Raw genomic sequence first — 17,456 nt, forward strand, 5'->3', positions numbered from 1 at the left:
GAAATACTGCACATACCTCACCTCCTTCATTTAGAACATTCAAAATCTCTTTACATTTTTGTGAGGAATATCCCCTTGTTTCTTTAATGTAGGATTTTGAGGCTGGTATGTTAAACAACCAGAGGCTGTGGTATCTTCATCTCTCTACATACATCCCAGATTTGTATTTACCTACCTGACAGTACCAGTTCCAGAGCAGTCAACCAAGTGACTGCACTGGATTCAGTGTGGAGACCATACATTCTCCAATTATGTGGAAAAAAGTAAGGGGCTATCCTCTGTTTGCATTGTTTTGTATTTATCTGATTTAACAAATTGCACACAGGTGTTTTCAGTTATTTCAGAAGGGGAATGACAAAAAAACCAGGGAAGTTCAGTGAGACATGTTTATTTCAGTTCCTATTCTTCTTCTGAGCAATATGACCCAATAGGGATGGCAAGCTTTAGCGTTCGATCCTCACATATAATTCTGGTCTGCGTGGGTACCTCTTGCCTTCCTATGGCACGTAAGGCTGTTATAAGTTTTAGGGGGTGGTTTGAAGGAACGCGAGCAGTAGCCACAGTTGGTTTGGCTGGGCAGGGCCGGCCGGCATCGCTCCCGCCGGGCGGGGCTGGGACCGGCACCGGGACCGGCCCTCAGCTGTGCTCACGCGCCGGGGGCGGGGCCGGGCGGAGGGCGGGAAGGCGGGTGCACGCGCGTGGCGGGAAGGGCCGGGGCGGCGGCGCGAGGCTTTGGCGCGGAGCCGCGTGCCGGGAGCCGCCCGTCCCTCGCCATGCTGCGGAAACTCACCCCGGAGCAGATCCGCGACTGGTTCACCGTCGGCAGCGCCGTCACCGCCGTCGAGCTCTTGGGCGAGGAGGCGCAGGCCGCCTCCCCGTGCGCTGGCCCCCGCCAACCCGCACAGGAGCCCTTGACGGCTGCGGGGTGAGTGCGGGGCGCTGCGCTGCTGTAGTTGGTGGTGTCCGTCCTTCCTCTCTGTTGTGTGCCCTTGGCTCCGGGTGTGCCGGGCATTCCCCCGGGTCTGGGCAGCCTCTTCTAGCTCCTCTGCTCTACCTGGGTTCGGGGTGTGCAGTTGTTGGATTCCAGCCTAACACCCCTGTTTGTGGTTCTAGCCCAGGTGGATAGATGTGTTTTTCTTGGCTGAATACTTCTGTTACTTTCTGATTTGTTACTTTTCTCAGTTATCTTGATCATCGCTAGACATGCTGCTTGCTTTATTTAAAGTGCGTTAGCACTAGTGTGCAGCTCCAGCAAGTCTTGCTGAAAAACTAACACTTAGGAAAGACCCAGTTTATCTTGATTCAGGTGTATTAACTGAATAATTTTGCCATTGGCAAATGATAAATAAAATGAGATTCAAGAGTTCATTGCTGTAGTGACCTAACTAAAGCATTTAAGTTACCAGGGGAAAGCTAATTTGAGGTATCTTCCCATATCACTCCTTGCAAATGCTTTATTCTCTAATGGCAGAGTTTACGGCCAAGGAGAACTTAATGTGTATCTGTATAGCAGCCAGGTACAGCTGGTTTTCACTAATGTCTGGATATTGAAAAAATACTTTCCCCTGGATGCTGCCTAAACTGGAAGGTGGTGTGGCCTTGCATGCTAATCTTAGTATTTAGATCCGTTTTCGTTAGAGTATCCGTGGTTACCATAGAAAAGTATTTTGTATGCACTTTCATACAGTAAAGTCTTTCTCAAAATCAGATGGAGGGTACAGTCTACAGTGAGTGTTGTTTTGTTGTGTTTTTCAGCCTATATGATGGACAGCAGTGTAGATTGCTTGGTTTCTGGAACTCTCTTAAAGGGTGTACATTGGCTTCTGAGAAGGAATGAACCTTTTGCATAATGTCTTAACCACATGTGTTCTGATAGCTCGGCAGAGACTGTTGAGGCTGTTGGTTTCTGACTTGCTTTGAGTAAAGGATAAAACTGACACGTCAAAATATCCCTTTTTATCCTTTAATGTAAAAGCGCTGCCATTATCAAGCTCCAAATCTGACTGAGATCTACTGGATTTTATGCAGGTAGTTAAAATTTTTCAGAAGTGACCAGACAAAATTTAATAGTTCTCTAAGGTTATTCACTGTGAATATAATTCTGGAATCCAGTATGTACAAGATGTCTGAGACTTCTCAGTCTTTATTTAGGTAAAAATAACATTTCTGTGGTACGTGAGAAGTGTTTGACAAGAGATTCTTGAACCCAACTGAGCACTAAGCCACCAAAATATATCAAGTAACACAGGAGAAGCCTTGTGTGCCTACACAGAGGCAAATCTTTGTCTTTGGTTGGATAAATATCTCTTTCCACTCACAAGTCTTAGCAGATAATCTAATTGTGGGTTTGACAGTTGTGTTAACAGTGAAAAGTTAATGTTACGGGTTTGGGTTCCCCCCATTTTAGGGGGAGAGAGAGGGGATATACATCCTAAGGGACCATTTATGTAAGTGTGGACAGAACTTCTCAGCAATAAACTCGTATAAAATCTATGAGTGTAGATGATAGGTGTGTATGTGCTGCCACAAAATTGACAGAACCTGTGTGAAAAGGCATGTTTGCTTAGCTGTGTTTTGTTTCCATACATGCTTCTGTTTCACGGTTCTGGGAACGTGCTTACATTTAAAGTGTTTTTTCAAAACTTGAAAACTCTTGAGGAGGTTTAGATTCAAGTGCTTAGATGGAAAGGAAGTGCTTGTCTTTTATTCACTGACTTCTTAAGAAACTGAGTTTGAAGAGCTGAAAACAAAAGAATTTCCATTTTGTTGAGGCTGATTGTGGCATAAAAATCTATTTTAATATTTCTTTCAAAACTCTTGATTTGTTTCTTGGGAAAATCAAAACCAAAGTTTTTTCAAATTTTTCAAATGCTTATTTGTATTTATTTCAAGTTGGATATACACTTATTGATGGAGACTCTGCCTGCCACTTTTGTCTAAATTTTGTGGGTTTAGTACCAAATTGGTAATGGTAATAACAGGTGTGTTATTGCACACAAATGTTAGTATTTTACAAAAATGCTACTGAGATTGTCTAATGGCATCTAAAAGCCTCACATCTCCCTTAAAAAGAACTGTGGAATGTGTTTTATTCTTTACCAATGATGCCTCATTTTCCAAGGCTTTTAAGATTACTTTGTTTTCTGAACTGCTTCTAGGATAGCAGTATTAGTAATTGAGCTTGTTAGGGGAAGGTAATAGAAACCACAGAAATTGTGGCTAGAGTTCTGATCCGTAAATAGCTTGCTGATTAACTTTTTAATTCCTCAGATTACATTTAACTGAAGGAAAAGAAATTTAGCCCTGTAAATCTTTCCTTGTTATCAACACAATTGTGGTTAACATTAAGATAGTTAAAGGCTCAAGTGTGGAAGAGGTGGTTATTCTCTCTTTCATTTCTTGCACTTCATAGGTGTAGCTTTGGCCAGAAACATTGCACACTGTTTGCTCTGCCTGACACCTGTGCAGGTGGAGACATTTCTGTTCTCTGGAATTATTACTGCTCACCTTTCTGTCACCAGAGTGGTTTGTGTTGGCTTCCTATGTCACAAATATGGCTGAGTTAGTGTAAGGAATGATAGTTTCAGAGCACCTCGTGTTAATCATATAGACCATAAATAAAAAGTGCCTGGAGAAGCAGTTGAGTTCTTGGACAGTGATTTTCCGCAGGGAAGTGATGACTGCCCTACAGCCATCCTGCTCCTGTCTGATGGAGCTGAAACCTGAGGGTAAACTAATTTCTAGAAAATGGCTTGTCTTAGCTGGTGAACTGAGGAACAGATTCTCTTTGTAGCATGTTGCGCCAAACTTAACACATTTCTTTAAAATATGTTTAATTTCTTTAGCTTCTTGCTCTTAAACCTTTGTTTTTTCTATGCTTTTCTTTGCTTTTTAACTAGAGAAAGTATACAGTACTTTGGTCAGGAGAAAGTGCTCATATTTTTCAAAGTTACCCCTCATTTTCTGTTTTTGAAAAAATGGACAAAGTAAGGCCTTAGTGAACGGCATTTTCTCAGCACTTGGCTTATTTTTTTCTTGTACCTTCTGCAATTCCCCCTTGGTTTCTCCCTCTCCTTTACCCCCAAACGTGGGCACTAGGACTGGATGCAGTAGCTTAATATCAGTTTCATCAATAAAACATGCATATAAAAGTAGATGAGCTTTTTTGTGCCTTTCTCTAGCATTGCATTGGGATTTAACATTGAACTGGCTGTGATGCCTAGATATATTTGATAACTATTATTCAACAACTGCCTTTTAGCATATGATGTAGTTGATGGGTCTTGTTTCTGGACTTAGAAAAATACATTTGCTTATATTAAAGTGAAATGGAAGCGAAATTTATGAAGAATGGGTAAGTTGTATCTGTGGTCAGCTTGTGGGGCTGGTTTTGTCTCTTTTTTTTTTCCTTTTTTTATGGTGATCATAAAGGTAAGTGGATCTTCCATGTTTACTGGCCTTTCATTTTCCATAACTAAAATTTGGAAGCAAAATTTTTAGGGTTTTTTTCACTTATTTTCCAGTAGAAGGCTGTTGAGGGTACTACCATTTAAAGAAATGAACTTATGTGAATTGCCATTGCAGCAATCTTGCATGTTTGACCAAATAAAACCTATTTTCTGAAACTAGTATTGTGGGTATTAATTCTCAGTATAACATTAATTCTGCCAATGCCTTTTTTTATGCTCAGTACCTGTTACCCTGATTCCTGTAGAAAAAGTACTTCACATTTAGCACTTTTGGGGAGTTTTATTATTGAATGAAAACCTTTCTTTCAGTCCTTTCCTGCCCTCTTGCAGGGCTTAGAACTTCAGGAAAAGAATCTCCAATTATTTGTGTTGCCTCAGAAGGGCAGAGTAAGTTGAGAGCAGCGTTTTTGTTATTTATCCACAAACTGACTGACAAAAGGAAGGCAAAGAGTTTATAGCAGCTCTGAGTGCAGATATAATAAGTTTTCTGTATTTATTTTATGGTAAGTGGAGGGACTCCTTACTTTTTGTATTGAGCTGCAAGTTTTATTTTAAACCTACAGGAAATGTTTTACTCTTGTCCTCCAATGCTTTGTCCTTTCGTTGTGTGCAAGAGTTTTGATTATTTTACGTCCTGTGTATGTTACATTTTACTTTTCTACATGAAATGTTCTTTATGTTACAAGCTTTCCAGATTTTTTTAAAGTAATATTTTCATCATTTATGAAAATATTGTGCCATTTGTTTATGTAATTTATGTTGCATTATTAGTAAATTCTTTCTTGTGTGGGGGATACAACTGTGGAACATAAGAAAATGCCTTGCAATTGTTATTACCACCTTGATGAAGTCGGAACGTTGTCTTTAGTATACCTGAGGAAAATATCAGAGGAAGCAGTTTTCCTCTGTGTTTGCAAAGTAGTGAGATGGGCCATGTGAGTCTTGCCCATTTTTTGTGATGTGGCAGACAGATTAAAAGGAAATCTCGAGAAGAAGAGGTTACATAAGATATGTAAGAACTTGTTACATACAGTGATGGCAGTACAATTGGAAATGTAGCCAACTGAGTTCTGGCATATGTTTTCATTGATTTTCTGCTCCAATTACCTGCTGTGACCGTAACTCCTACGTATCCAATCAGTCTTATAAAACTTTATTATGAACCCACAGTGATGATGGCAACTGAAAAACATGAAATGTTGTTATATGTAAATTTAGAATAATCACCTCCTGCTTTGGAAATGATCTGGCTTGACTCTTCGGCTATTCTAGAAAGGTACTGTCTGATTTGATCAAAATGTTTAATGCAGAATTAGGGTTTCAGAGCAGTTTCCAGTAAGTCAAATTTGAAATTATATACAGCTATTTGAAAAAATATAACTCATTAATTTCATGCAGAACAGAGAGCTAGTTGTTAAATGCTGTTAAATATCCAACTAAATACTTTCATTTAGTTGTCCACCTTCATAATACTTCAGCACGTGCGGAGTACAGTTTAGGAAAAAATACAGAAATATTACATGCAGCATGTTATAAATTCTGCTAATGTTTCATGCAACGTACTCTTGAAATTAAGAAATAACTATTTGGCTCCAAAAGATATTTACCAGTTTATTTGGTATTACTGAGAGTATATTAAACCATTTCATTTATGCAGTATAAAGTTCCCATAGAGCCTAAAAACTATGTGACAAATACAGAAGTTTTTGTCTAATGCTGTATGGATTGATGCTGTTTCAAAATATGGAAAGTAGTATTTTTTATTGTTTAAATACTTCTAGCTCTATACGGCTAAAAAATTAAATGCTTCAGAATTTTTTAAGAAACATCTACATTGCTTATTAAAAGATGGCTTCAAACACAACAGCTCTAAGAAACTATAAAGATAAAAGGGGAGTTGATAGTTAAAGTTACTGCATACTAGCTATAACAAAGGATTTAAATTTCTGAATTCGGAAAAAAGGGGAGCAGGTCACATTTCTTACTCCTAAGTGTCTGGATGGCAATCACAAGAAAGGAATGCGAATGGCTGCATAACTTTTTGAAAGCAACACAAACCGACTTAACTTGATGGGTAGTAATAGGGTAGATTCCAGATTCTATGAGAGAAGGTGGGAAACATGCTGTGTGTGTTTTTGTCAACGTAACTTGAAACAGTGGGGATTTCATCCTTGTCTGGCTTGTTAGAGTCGCCACGCGGACTGAAATGTTCAGGACAATTTGTATTCCATGCATCTACCAACTGCTCTGGTTGGTTTTCTCTCTCAATGGTGGTGAGAAAATCTTTTAAAACTTGCTTGAATATGTAGACTATTTCCCAGGGTAAGACATCATTTTCTGCCAAAACTTCACGAAATCTAGAAATGAACAAAAATCGAAATCTAATCATCAGTGCTGAAAACTCTTCTGTTTCCTCTCTGGTCACTGGAGGGGGGAAGGAGGAAATTACTGCATGCTGGTGCTATTTTTTCCTTGCTGCCACATTTCCCCACACACCTCCCCCAGAAGATTGTGAGAGGAAAAGAGCTCTTACAATGTACTGGATGTGCTCCAGCTATTATGAGAATTGTAAGTGGTTGTTATTGGGTATGCTTTTCTTTTTTCCTTTTTTTTTTTTTTTGGCCCATCTGGGTAGCTTGATTTAAACTGACTTTGCCCTTAGGTATATTCTGGGCTTTAAAAAGAGCTTGTTCTGTTGTATCTGTGAGTCCCTAGAAAATGTATTAAAATACAGGCATAGGTGAATTTTTCTTTGTAAAATGTGGGGGGGGGGGATTTTTTTTTAAATCGGAAATTTTTTTTACACTGATTTGCTAGTTTTAGAAGCTTTCAGGTATTTTGAACAGTAAAGCTGGATTTTTTGCATAATAGTGCATTGCATTAGTCCTTTGATTTTTGGTTTTTGGGTTACTATTTTATAAATATTGGGGATAAATAACAGAGGAAAAACTGGAAGTATCGAAAGGTCATATAAGACTTCCCTTGTTTGGATTAGACCAGGAAAATCCTGGTTTAAAACTTCCTTCAAGCACAACATATTAAAGTGAAGATGTAATTTATAGAACAACTGTAAAATGCATTCCAGTTGCAGGTCACTGCTACTTCTGGAGATCAGAGCCAAATACTGACTTGAACTAGGTAAAAAAACATATTACTTTTGATAGAGTACTCAGAGTTAGGGAAATACGAAACAATTACCTGCTAAGAACAATTCCTGTTTGGCAAGGCTGGATTTGTGAACACAGAACTTCGAGTTGCCGTTGCTCAGTAGCTGGAATTGTTGCTTGAGGATTCTGGTAGTTCTTGAGCCAGTTGTAATCCATGCCAGTCTTCTGGACTTTTTGTTCGTTTTCGATCTCTTGCACGAATCTTTCACGCTCTTTCAGGTGCCATTTCAACTCCCTCAGCAGGGTTTTTGTAACAACTTCTGATCCAGGACATCTTGTGGGCTTGTAGGAATCAGGTTTTGACCATTTCATCCAGCCAAAAAGTGGCATTTTTAAGCTGGGGGGGGGGAAAAAAATTGGTTGTTTCTGTCTGACCGATTAGTTCTTTTTACCTGTAGACTTCCTTCTTGGCAACTGCATGTCTGAATGAAAATTTATTAGTGGTGCTAAACTAGCTTGCGGTACAATAAAAGTAGTGATAACAACAATCACCAAACCATAATGAAATCTGACAAACCTTACACTTCATAAAATTTCCCGTCTGTTTTCTGAGTTAAAATACTACGTTAAGTTTGCAGCATTTAAAAGTGCTTTTATTATCCTATGGTATATATGGTTAAAAAAAAAAAAAAGGAACCCTAGGGAACCATTCCCCCTCGAACAAGCAAACCTAAAAACCTCCGACCTCACAAAAAACCCAAAACCAATCAAACACCCCCCCCCCCAACAAAACAGAAAACCCCAAACCTCCAAAATTTGAAGTTACATTTACATTTAAAGGTTATACTAATTAATAAAGTTAAGTGCTGGAACTCTGCATGATCTGTTTTTACAACTTCTGTATCGATTTATATTTTAAATATTTTAAATAAATTGTTGTTCACATAACCTGGAATCAGAAATCTGGTGGAGTAGACTTTTAAATTGCAGTTTGTAAGAAATCATGCAGACACAAGCGTGCAAATTGGAGTAAAATAACATAAATTACCTTTGAAGCTGTCTTTGAAAAGTGTTGTTTCAGGTCAGTTTGCTTGAAGGTCTCTTATTCTAGCATGTCCTGTTTGCAGGTTGTTACTACTGCTGGAAGGAAACAGGCGTTTTTTTCTCTTTTTCCTTTTTTTCTTTTTTTTTCATTTACTCAAACTGTGCTTAGAAAAAAATGACTTTCTGTACTGAATATGACAGTTTAAGTTTTTCTGCTTTTAAGGTTCTTTTTCATCCTCTGTACCAGAGAGAAGCAGTAATCCATTTAACCTAGCATGGTCTCTCAAATACTTTCTACCAAGTCCATTAAGATCTCCTACCTTTGAATTGAGTTCTGCCGGTGGCAGCAATTTAAAAAAAGATGGTGACAATTTCAAATGCTTGTTGCTAAATCCATCCAAAGGTATTGTTGGTAGTGAGATGAATAATGATAGTCTGAAGCAACTACAGCCCTGCTTGTAGCTAAAGTTAAGGCTGTCGTGTGATGTGATGCTTGGCTGTGCATAGCTGTAGGTCACAGTTTAGAGCTGTATTTTTATGCCTGTAGAGTGCTAAAAATAACTACATTGCTTTTATCATCAAACTAAACTTTCAGGCCATTGAGATGCTGGAAGACTTATCTCCCATTAGAGGGGGATCAGGCTGTTCTGCTGTCATTTTTAAACAGCTAAGAATAGTTTTTCTGTAGTAAAGATCATCTAAAGCTTTTGTTAAGTGAGTGTTGACAGAAAAGAAGTATTTGACAGTTGCTCAGGATTTTGTTGCTGCATTAAATGCTTCTTCCACATGAATTTCATCAATCTCACGGTACTGTACTTTTTCATTACTGTGCATTGCTGTTAGCATTTTAAATTAACATTCCAAATGTGTATAAAGAGGCAAGGCTGTAACACCTCCAGTGCGCCACAAAAGGCACGTTAATCTAATTAAAGGAAAAGAATGATAAAGAGATGCAAATTGAGGTCAAACTGATCCAAAAAGCCCAGAATTGTAAGTCTTACCATAGACATTGCCTCTCTCTCAACTGGCTGTCAGTTGCCTGCTCCCTCCTTTCTTGATGAATATTTTGAGCATATCCATTTTTAAGGTTCATTCTCAGGGCTGGCAGTGTGCACACCAAAGGTCGCTGAAGCAGCCATTTTCCGTTCCAGTTATCTGGTCTCTTCCTATTAATCTAAATAGTGGCCATGGAATACGAAATGCTGCCTCTCCGTCTCGCTCTTGTTCTAACGACTGTCTTTGCTCCCCCAAGTATTTTTCATTCCTACCTTTTTTCCCTCCACTGGTGTGTTGAACTGTTGGGAGAACAAAGGTTCTGTAAATTTGTTCTAGATGTCATACAACATAAAGGATGACGTGTATGGCTGTTATTAAAGCTGATATTACTTATACATTGGAAAAATTCAAATGTCAGTATTAATCCTCTTCAACTGGAAGGTTTTCACATTGCATTGTATGTGGTACTATGAAAAAGGAGGGGAGCTAGGTTTATGATGACAGAACTGTCCTGACAGATTTTCAGATGAAATTGAAATGCTCCTTGCCACCTCCTTTACAGCACAGTTAACGTGTCACCACTTTTTTCCACTGTATCAATCTTCAAGTAAACTGCTGTACAGTATAAAACCATAATAGTGTCTTTGCAAATTAGAGATGCATACTGGAAGGTCTGCAAAGTAATTAAATGAGAAACCTACAACTTTTATTTTTTAACCTAATATTTGGTTGCACCATCGAAAATGCAAGGCAGGATACTGAGAACTATGTTTGTCTTTCCATTGGTAGAACACTGAAGTTGAAAATTAATATTACTTCTACTTTTGCAGGCATTTCAGGTGTGTATTCAGGAAGAGGTGGCTGCTCACGTGTGGCTGGTGTTGGAAACTGGAACTTGAAAGTAGAGCAGTATTTTATGCAGTTTCTAGCCCATGTTTGTTCCTAGGAGCTTTGGGGAGTTAGAATTCCATCCAGCTGTCCCTAAATATACTCATGGATCTGCAGTGCTGTGTCAGGGTGGAAGTTTTGGCTTGACTTTAGCTGATGGTGGGTCTGTTCCCTGAAGGCACTTCAGAGTTTGTCTTTATTAGTAACTTAGTTAATAACGTCATAATGCCCGGCTCTGTGCATCCCCAGTCAGAATAATGAGCATACCCTGGTGCATCTGGGAGAACAGTTCCTATGGCCATGGGCTCGGTTTATTCTGTTATTTTCTTTTACCCTGAAAATAAATTACATATGAGGCACAGTTCTATTTTCTGCTTGATTTTTTTCAAGGCATGTTTAAGGAGTCGGTTACTCTTACTTGTCTGAGTGGAAGGGAGTGTCAGTGTGGTGTGGTACCTGTCATGTTAAAAGAATTCCTCCTCAGGTAGTGTTTGCACCTGTGGGGATGGTTACTTTTTGGGTATGGTTTGTACCGAAGAGCTGCAAGTAAACCCAGCACTTGCTGGAAGAACCCTCATTTTCAGAGTGGTTTGGTTCTGCTGTGTGGGTGACTTGGTGTGAAGGTGTGGAAGTCCAGTTTGTGGCTCTAACCATTAACCTGAAAATGTCTGATACTCAAAATTTCATCTGTTCTAGCAGTTCCTCTTTTGTCTCTTCCTGCTTGACATCACAGTTGTGAGGAGAAGCTTGGCAATTAAGGTAGAAGTTAGAAGTATTGCTTGCTTTTAAAATTTTTTAGGGTTAAAACTTCTTGTCAATACTCTTAAAGCTCCTAGTTGGTAACAGACTAAGTTCTATGGGGAAGGCATAGCATAGCTACAGAGTAAGAATATTTACGTACACTTATGAATACAGCAGACAACATACAGATTTAAATAGCTGAAACGTACCACAGGGAAACGGGATGCATGTTTTGAGGGTGCTGAATATGCTTGGATTTTAGCTTTTTTGTTGCAATAGTAAAGCATAACTCCAAAGAAGTACTTTAAGAATAACATTGAGGTGGTTTTGTGCATCTTCACAGGAGATGTCCTCTAGTATAAGCAGTAGCATTAGAGATGAATGAATTCTTACTTGAAAATCATCATGAATAATGTTAATACTGACTACTTTAGAAGATGTGGCTGTTTATGGCAAGGTAATGTTTCTTGGCTAAAAAGAGGTGACAGAAAATGTTTATTTTACCATCGACACTTTTTGAAATATCTTGAAAGCTTTCTTTAAAAAAAAACAAACAAAACAAGTAAATAAAATGATGTCTTTAGCACAGGAAATGTAGGTGGCTAGGTAAATTTTACATGATATGTGGCTAAGTAAATTTTATATTCTGATTATGACTTTCAACACTACAGTAATAAATAATTTGCTGTAATGATATGCAGAAGGCATATCTTGAAACAGGCTTACCATTCTTGCAAAATCTGAAATTCTCACAAAGAATAAGTGTTCTCTAGGTATCAGCTGTTTTTCCAAGTGTAGTGTTTTATTCTGAAAAAGTATTGTTCTGTAACTGTATTCTGGGACAAAAAAACCCTGCAAATCCAAGTCATCTCTGAGTACAGCAAGAAGACTTCAGTCTTAAGACATGTGCCTTAATATCACATACACAAAGGAACTTCCTGAACTGACAACCAGGTCCTGTAATAATAAGGCAGTCTGGTTAAACCTGGGGCTGTGCTACTATACCTGTCTGTAAGGACTACAAATTCAGTACTTGTGCTGATTGAGTGTGCTGTTGGACAACACACTATTTTTCTGAGAGAAAGCCAGTTTGAGAAGAAATTGGTGCTGAACAGCAGTTCATTCCAAGCCCCTTCCATTTAACTGAACACTGCACTGATGCGAGGAACAAGGTGTGATAAATGGAGAGAATGGGTGAAGGAGAAGCTTCTTATTCTTTTCTTTGGAAAATTTTATGGCATCTGTACCATCTGAGATGCTACTTACTCTTGTAATTGAAAGGGGCAAGAGGTATAGCTTTCTTTATGAATGAAACTCAATGACACCCTGAGAAACGATCAACCTAATTCTTATTTGACCAAAAGTGCTGATAGCAGGTCATAACCATAGCTAGCGAGCTAACATTTCAGCACATTGTTGCAGTGGTGGATGTTCCATAATTCTTTGCTAGTATCTTGATAATAGTCACATCCTGTGATTTGCTGCCGTGGGTTTTGTGTGAAGGGCTGATGAATCTTGTGGGTTAAGCCTGATAGGCACCTAAGCGCTGTGCAGCCCCTCGCTCTACTCCCTGCTGACCCTAAATGGGATAGGGGATGAAGAATGGAAGAGCAAAAGAAAAAAACTTGGGTTCAAGGTAAAAAGCTGTTTAAGAAGGGGAAGAAGAGAGAAAGAAAACAAAAGAGGTGATGCAAAGGCAGTTCCACATCACCCCTGCTGGGCAGAGTGATGCCCAGCCAGGTTCTGAAGAAAAGATGGCAAACAGAACTGAAACTCTTCTGTCTTTTTGCTGCTGAGCACGACAATGCATGGCATGTGATATCTCTTTGGTTAGTTTGTGTTACCTGCCTGGTTGTGCCCCCTCACAACACTTGCAAGCTCCACAGTCTATTTACAGGGGCAGGGAAGGGGTGCAGTGAGAAACAGAGAAGGCCTTGATACTGTGCAAATGCAGCCCAGCAATAACTAAAACATTTGTGTTTTAGAAGTATTGATTTGGTGACAAATCTAAACCACAGCACCATAGAGCTGCTATGAAGAAAATAACGCCATCAGTCATCCAAGGGAAGAGAGGTTTCTTAATATGATTTATCCATAGGTAACAGGTTGGATCGTTTCCTTCTATTTATAAATGCAGCCTCACACTTTGGATTCAATCATTAACTTTGTAGTGCATCTTTCTTTAGATTTGACAGAACAACTCTCTCTAGCTGTTTCAGGCTGCAGACAGATGGTGAGTCTACCTCCTCTGATTGCTTCAGACAGTATTTGACTACAGCTTTTGCTTTTTAACAACTAGGAGCAAAATTTGCCATGAGCCTGCACAAGAGGCCTCTTGGTAAGACTCCTTGTTTGGTCCTTTGCTGTGACAGCGAACAACTGAATAAGTCTCTTAGCAGCGTTAACTGACAGAAATTTGTGTAAGCTATCACTGTACTTCTGGTGCTGAGATGAATAAAATCAGGATGTGGTTGAAGCTGATTTCTCACAGTTGGACTGTCTGTAGCTTTAATGTCTCTGGTGCTGGTGGCACTTCACTAATAGGCATCAATTTGAAAATGAGGGGATCTTGCTTTCAATACTACCCTTCATGGGCATTCTTTTAAATTAAGAGCAGTCTCTTACTTGCATTTTATTTTTTTCAGAGATTTATTTAATCTGGATTTTACCAAGTGTGTAACCAAATGTTTTTGTTTAGGCTTTCTTGCTGTGGGATTTTTTTTTCTTCTTTTTTTTCCCAAGTTTTTTTCCCTTTGTGTTCAGAGGGAAGGGGTGAATTTAGATGCTTTGTGAATGTTGCTAAAGGATCAGAAGCAATGCTTGATAGAGAAACTGTGCTTTTGGTTGAAGTTAATAAATATGAACACCTGTCTGACATCTAATTCATAATTAATTCCAAAAACTTTAATTAGCAAAATTAGCTGTTTCATGTGTGGGAGAGAGGTAGTTGTTGTGTGGCTTGTCACCATCTGCCACAGGTAACACCTGCCCTCTTCAGAGCATCCCGTTGGAGCTATGGCTGCAGAAAGAGGAACTCATCAACAGCTCATGTCCAAGAAGAGTCCAGTTCTTTGAAGCCCAGCAGTTCATCCCAGTCTCCCCCCCGGCATAAAATCCCAGAGCAGTAGACAGTAAATTTGAGGATTTGTACTGTTTCATCATGGCATTTGTGGTTGTTATTTTTCTTGGATTTTAACTGTGAATAAGATGGAAGATGGAAGGTGTTGCAGAGCCGTTAGTTTGACATGTGTGAAATATTTCTGAGATGTTGAGTTTACATAGTTTATCCAAATCCAAACATTTGCATTAGAGGTTTTCAGGATTTTTGCAAAGTGGTTTTAGTGCTCTCTCTCTCTCCCCCCCAACTGTTTAAGGTTTTAAAACTGGAGATCTGAATAACTGCTATGAGGAAGAACAGTGCAAGCCTTTAAAATGCCTATATATGAAGACTTTATCACTAAATCTACCTAATTACATTTTAGAACAGCTCTTAGTGGTAAAAAACCAACCTCACCGATTCTTAGATTCTTAAAATAATCTGTAAATGACTTTGTAAAATCTGTGTTTTAGTATTTACTAGATTACACTTACTCTGAATTCTATTAATAGTCCTTTTTTTTTTTTGGTTGAAACATTATGGGTTTTGAATGACAGTACATGATTTCATTACAGTTAGTGCATTTCTGCAGGTAAGACCAATCTTTTGTATGAAAAGCAAACTTCCAGCTAAAGGGAAAGTAATTTTTAGTATGTCCTTCAGTAAACCCAGTGGAAGGTTATTCACTGTCATGGCAAATGTTCAGTTATGTAAAGTGTCACATTACTTTAGTTTCAGAAGAGGCTTTGAAACAGTCTACTGTATATATCTTACTAAAATTGTACAACAAAATATTGCTCTGTGTGTTACAAGGCTAAGTGTTTTTTTTCAAGTGATTTTTCCTTCCCCACAAAGATCTGTAAGTAGGTGGACAGTTTGTGTGCGTGACAGAAGCCATGACTTGGGGCAGTCCTTCTCTTGTGATCTGTGAAATGGGTGACACTAGTTTTATGTTCAACTTCCAGTCCCATGTGCACGGGGTTTTTTGTGTTAAATGAGGCAGAACATAAATAAGCAGAAAGTATATGTATAAGATTTTTTTAAAAACACAACCCTAGAAGACTTTTATTTTTTTTTTTTTTTTCAGTTTTGTCTCTAAAATGGATGTGTTCTTGAAGTTACATGGCCTTGAATAGGGCTTCTACCCCAAAGTTAGATAGTTAGTAGAAAATTGTTTGAAGTTGGATAAGGAAACATCTTAATCCTTGGAATTTTGCTACATACTTGGATGTTTTCTTTACACATTCAGGTGTGCTGCCTAAGTAGTGCTATTTTTTCATGGAATAACACTGTATATATCTCGTTACTTTAATAAAGATTTTTTAAGCATTGCTCCTGTTGGCACTAACTGCGTTCAGTGTAGGCGTTGGCATTGTAGTACGTGTCACTTCAAAGGGCCAAACAAATTACTTGTCACAGTTATGGTTGAGATTGGGCAACTGATTCTGTTTTTACTAAGTGTATGCAAAAATGCTTTGGTTCATATTTCAGATGCTAAAATACAAAAATTTACCCAGTGTACTCTGTTATGATGGCCTTGTTGACTTATTAGAGGTCATTCTGTAGCTTGAAGAAAAGGAAGACCTTTCTCTAGCTGAATTTATTTAAAGAAAGGCACCCTCAGTGTATTGGAAAGCATTTACAACTGAATGTGTCAATAATTTTTGGTGTTAAACTGTGTTTTCCTTCCAGTAATTCCCCCAAAGTGTCAGCTCTATTTAATTTTATGTTTAGAAATATTTTGTTTCAATCAGATGCTCAAAATTAGTTTGACTGGGCATATGTACCAAGATCAGTTACACTTCAGAAAAATGTTATAGTAGCTAAGCCACATGATATGGAATAAGGAAAGTATTATAAGAAACAGTGTTAATTCACCTGCTTTTTTAAATGGGGGGGGGGAAGAAAAAGCAGAACATCTGACATCTCCTGCATTTCCTTCAGTTGGTGACTTAAAATTTTCATTGATTGTATTAGTCACAAAAATTCTTTTTACTGCTTCTTAATGTAGTAGAATTTGGACTGTTTCGTATATGCAGCTGTAAAGGCTGGAATCTGGAAAGCCTAGGGAATATATGCTGTAACATGGTAGGTGTTACCAAAAGGCAGGTTTTCACTCTGAGGGAGTAGAAGTGGGAAAAAGATAACTGATGTATCAGACAGACACTGTGCTTTGTAAATACAATCCAGCCAAGTCCCTTAATTAGTTTTGCCCTTTTCTAGCCTGGAATGGATTTGAATTTCTGAATCTTGTTATTCCTCTGTCAGCAAATTTTGTTGAAAATCACTAGATTTCCATGTGATAGAAATCCTTTTCTGTTTATCCATATATATATATAGGACAATAGCACCTACTGATGGCTTATTAATGATCCTTGTTAAATGATTTCATCATTCCGGTGACTTAGGAGAGCTCCAGAGGGCTTCATAGTGATTTCATTTTGCTTAAAACCCCCCATTATTCTATAAGCTTTAAATTTATTAATGCTGCAAAGTTCAGCGTTAAAACATCAAGAAATAATACAATGAAGCTTGTTTGTTCATTTCATATTCTGAGATGCAGTCTTGCAGTTGCATATGATTTTCCCCAAGATTGTAGCCTGATCCAGTATGTCAAGTGTGCAATGTTCATTCCTAATGACTGGCTATTAAATGTTTTGTTTATTCATTGTGTAGCCTGGGGTTTATTTGCTGGATGCTGCTTTCTGAAGACTGAAAACCTAATTTCTGAAATAAAATATTCAGACTATCACCAAGGTCATAATGCCCTCGTTTTCCTGAAGCTGTACAGGTGAAGGTTGGAAGCACATATGCACTTCTGGGAGCCTGTTTTGAAATGCTTAATACTCCATCTCCAGGAGATACTAAATAAATATTTATAAATGAACATATATATTTTTACATATATATGCATTATATATATGTGTGTGTATATATATATGCATTATATATATATACATATATACGTGTATATATATATATATATAAACAGCCCCTATTCCCTAGGTGCTGTCTAAATAGTTGATGGATCTGCAAGGTCTTAACTGCAAACGAGGAGCACAGCCCTGCTTTGTCACCCTTAGCCTCAGTGGGATTTTTCTGTTCAAGTGATTT

At 38.3% G+C, this 17,456-nt stretch overlaps 2 protein-coding genes across 3 annotated transcripts in view; one reads left to right on the forward strand and one right to left on the reverse strand.

Moving 5' to 3' along the window:
• Positions 1–699: 699 nt before the first annotated feature.
• Positions 700–17,456, forward strand: part of TDRD9 (tudor domain containing 9) — a 73,886-nt gene continuing 57,129 nt past the window's right edge. For both annotated transcript variants that reach the window (XM_027674081.1, XM_027674082.1), the window contains exon 1: positions 700–925. In XM_027674081.1, coding sequence (XP_027529882.1) covers positions 774–925 — 152 coding nt within the window. In that variant the 5' untranslated portion in view covers positions 700–773. The remainder of the gene's footprint in view (positions 926–17,456) is intronic.
• On the reverse strand, positions 6,532–7,966 carry RD3L (retinal degeneration 3 like). The gene is made up of 2 exons (XM_027674083.1): positions 7,668–7,966; positions 6,532–6,826 (listed from the first exon to the last, which is right to left on the reverse strand). Exons 1-2 carry the CDS (start codon positions 7,964–7,966, stop codon positions 6,532–6,534), a joined length of 594 nt encoding a protein of 197 aa, XP_027529884.1.

This window comes from Neopelma chrysocephalum, unplaced genomic scaffold, assembly GCF_003984885.1.
Source record: "Neopelma chrysocephalum unplaced genomic scaffold, ASM398488v2 Primary Assembly neopelma1_24, whole genome shotgun sequence".
Lineage (NCBI taxonomy): Eukaryota > Metazoa > Chordata > Aves > Passeriformes > Pipridae > Neopelma > Neopelma chrysocephalum.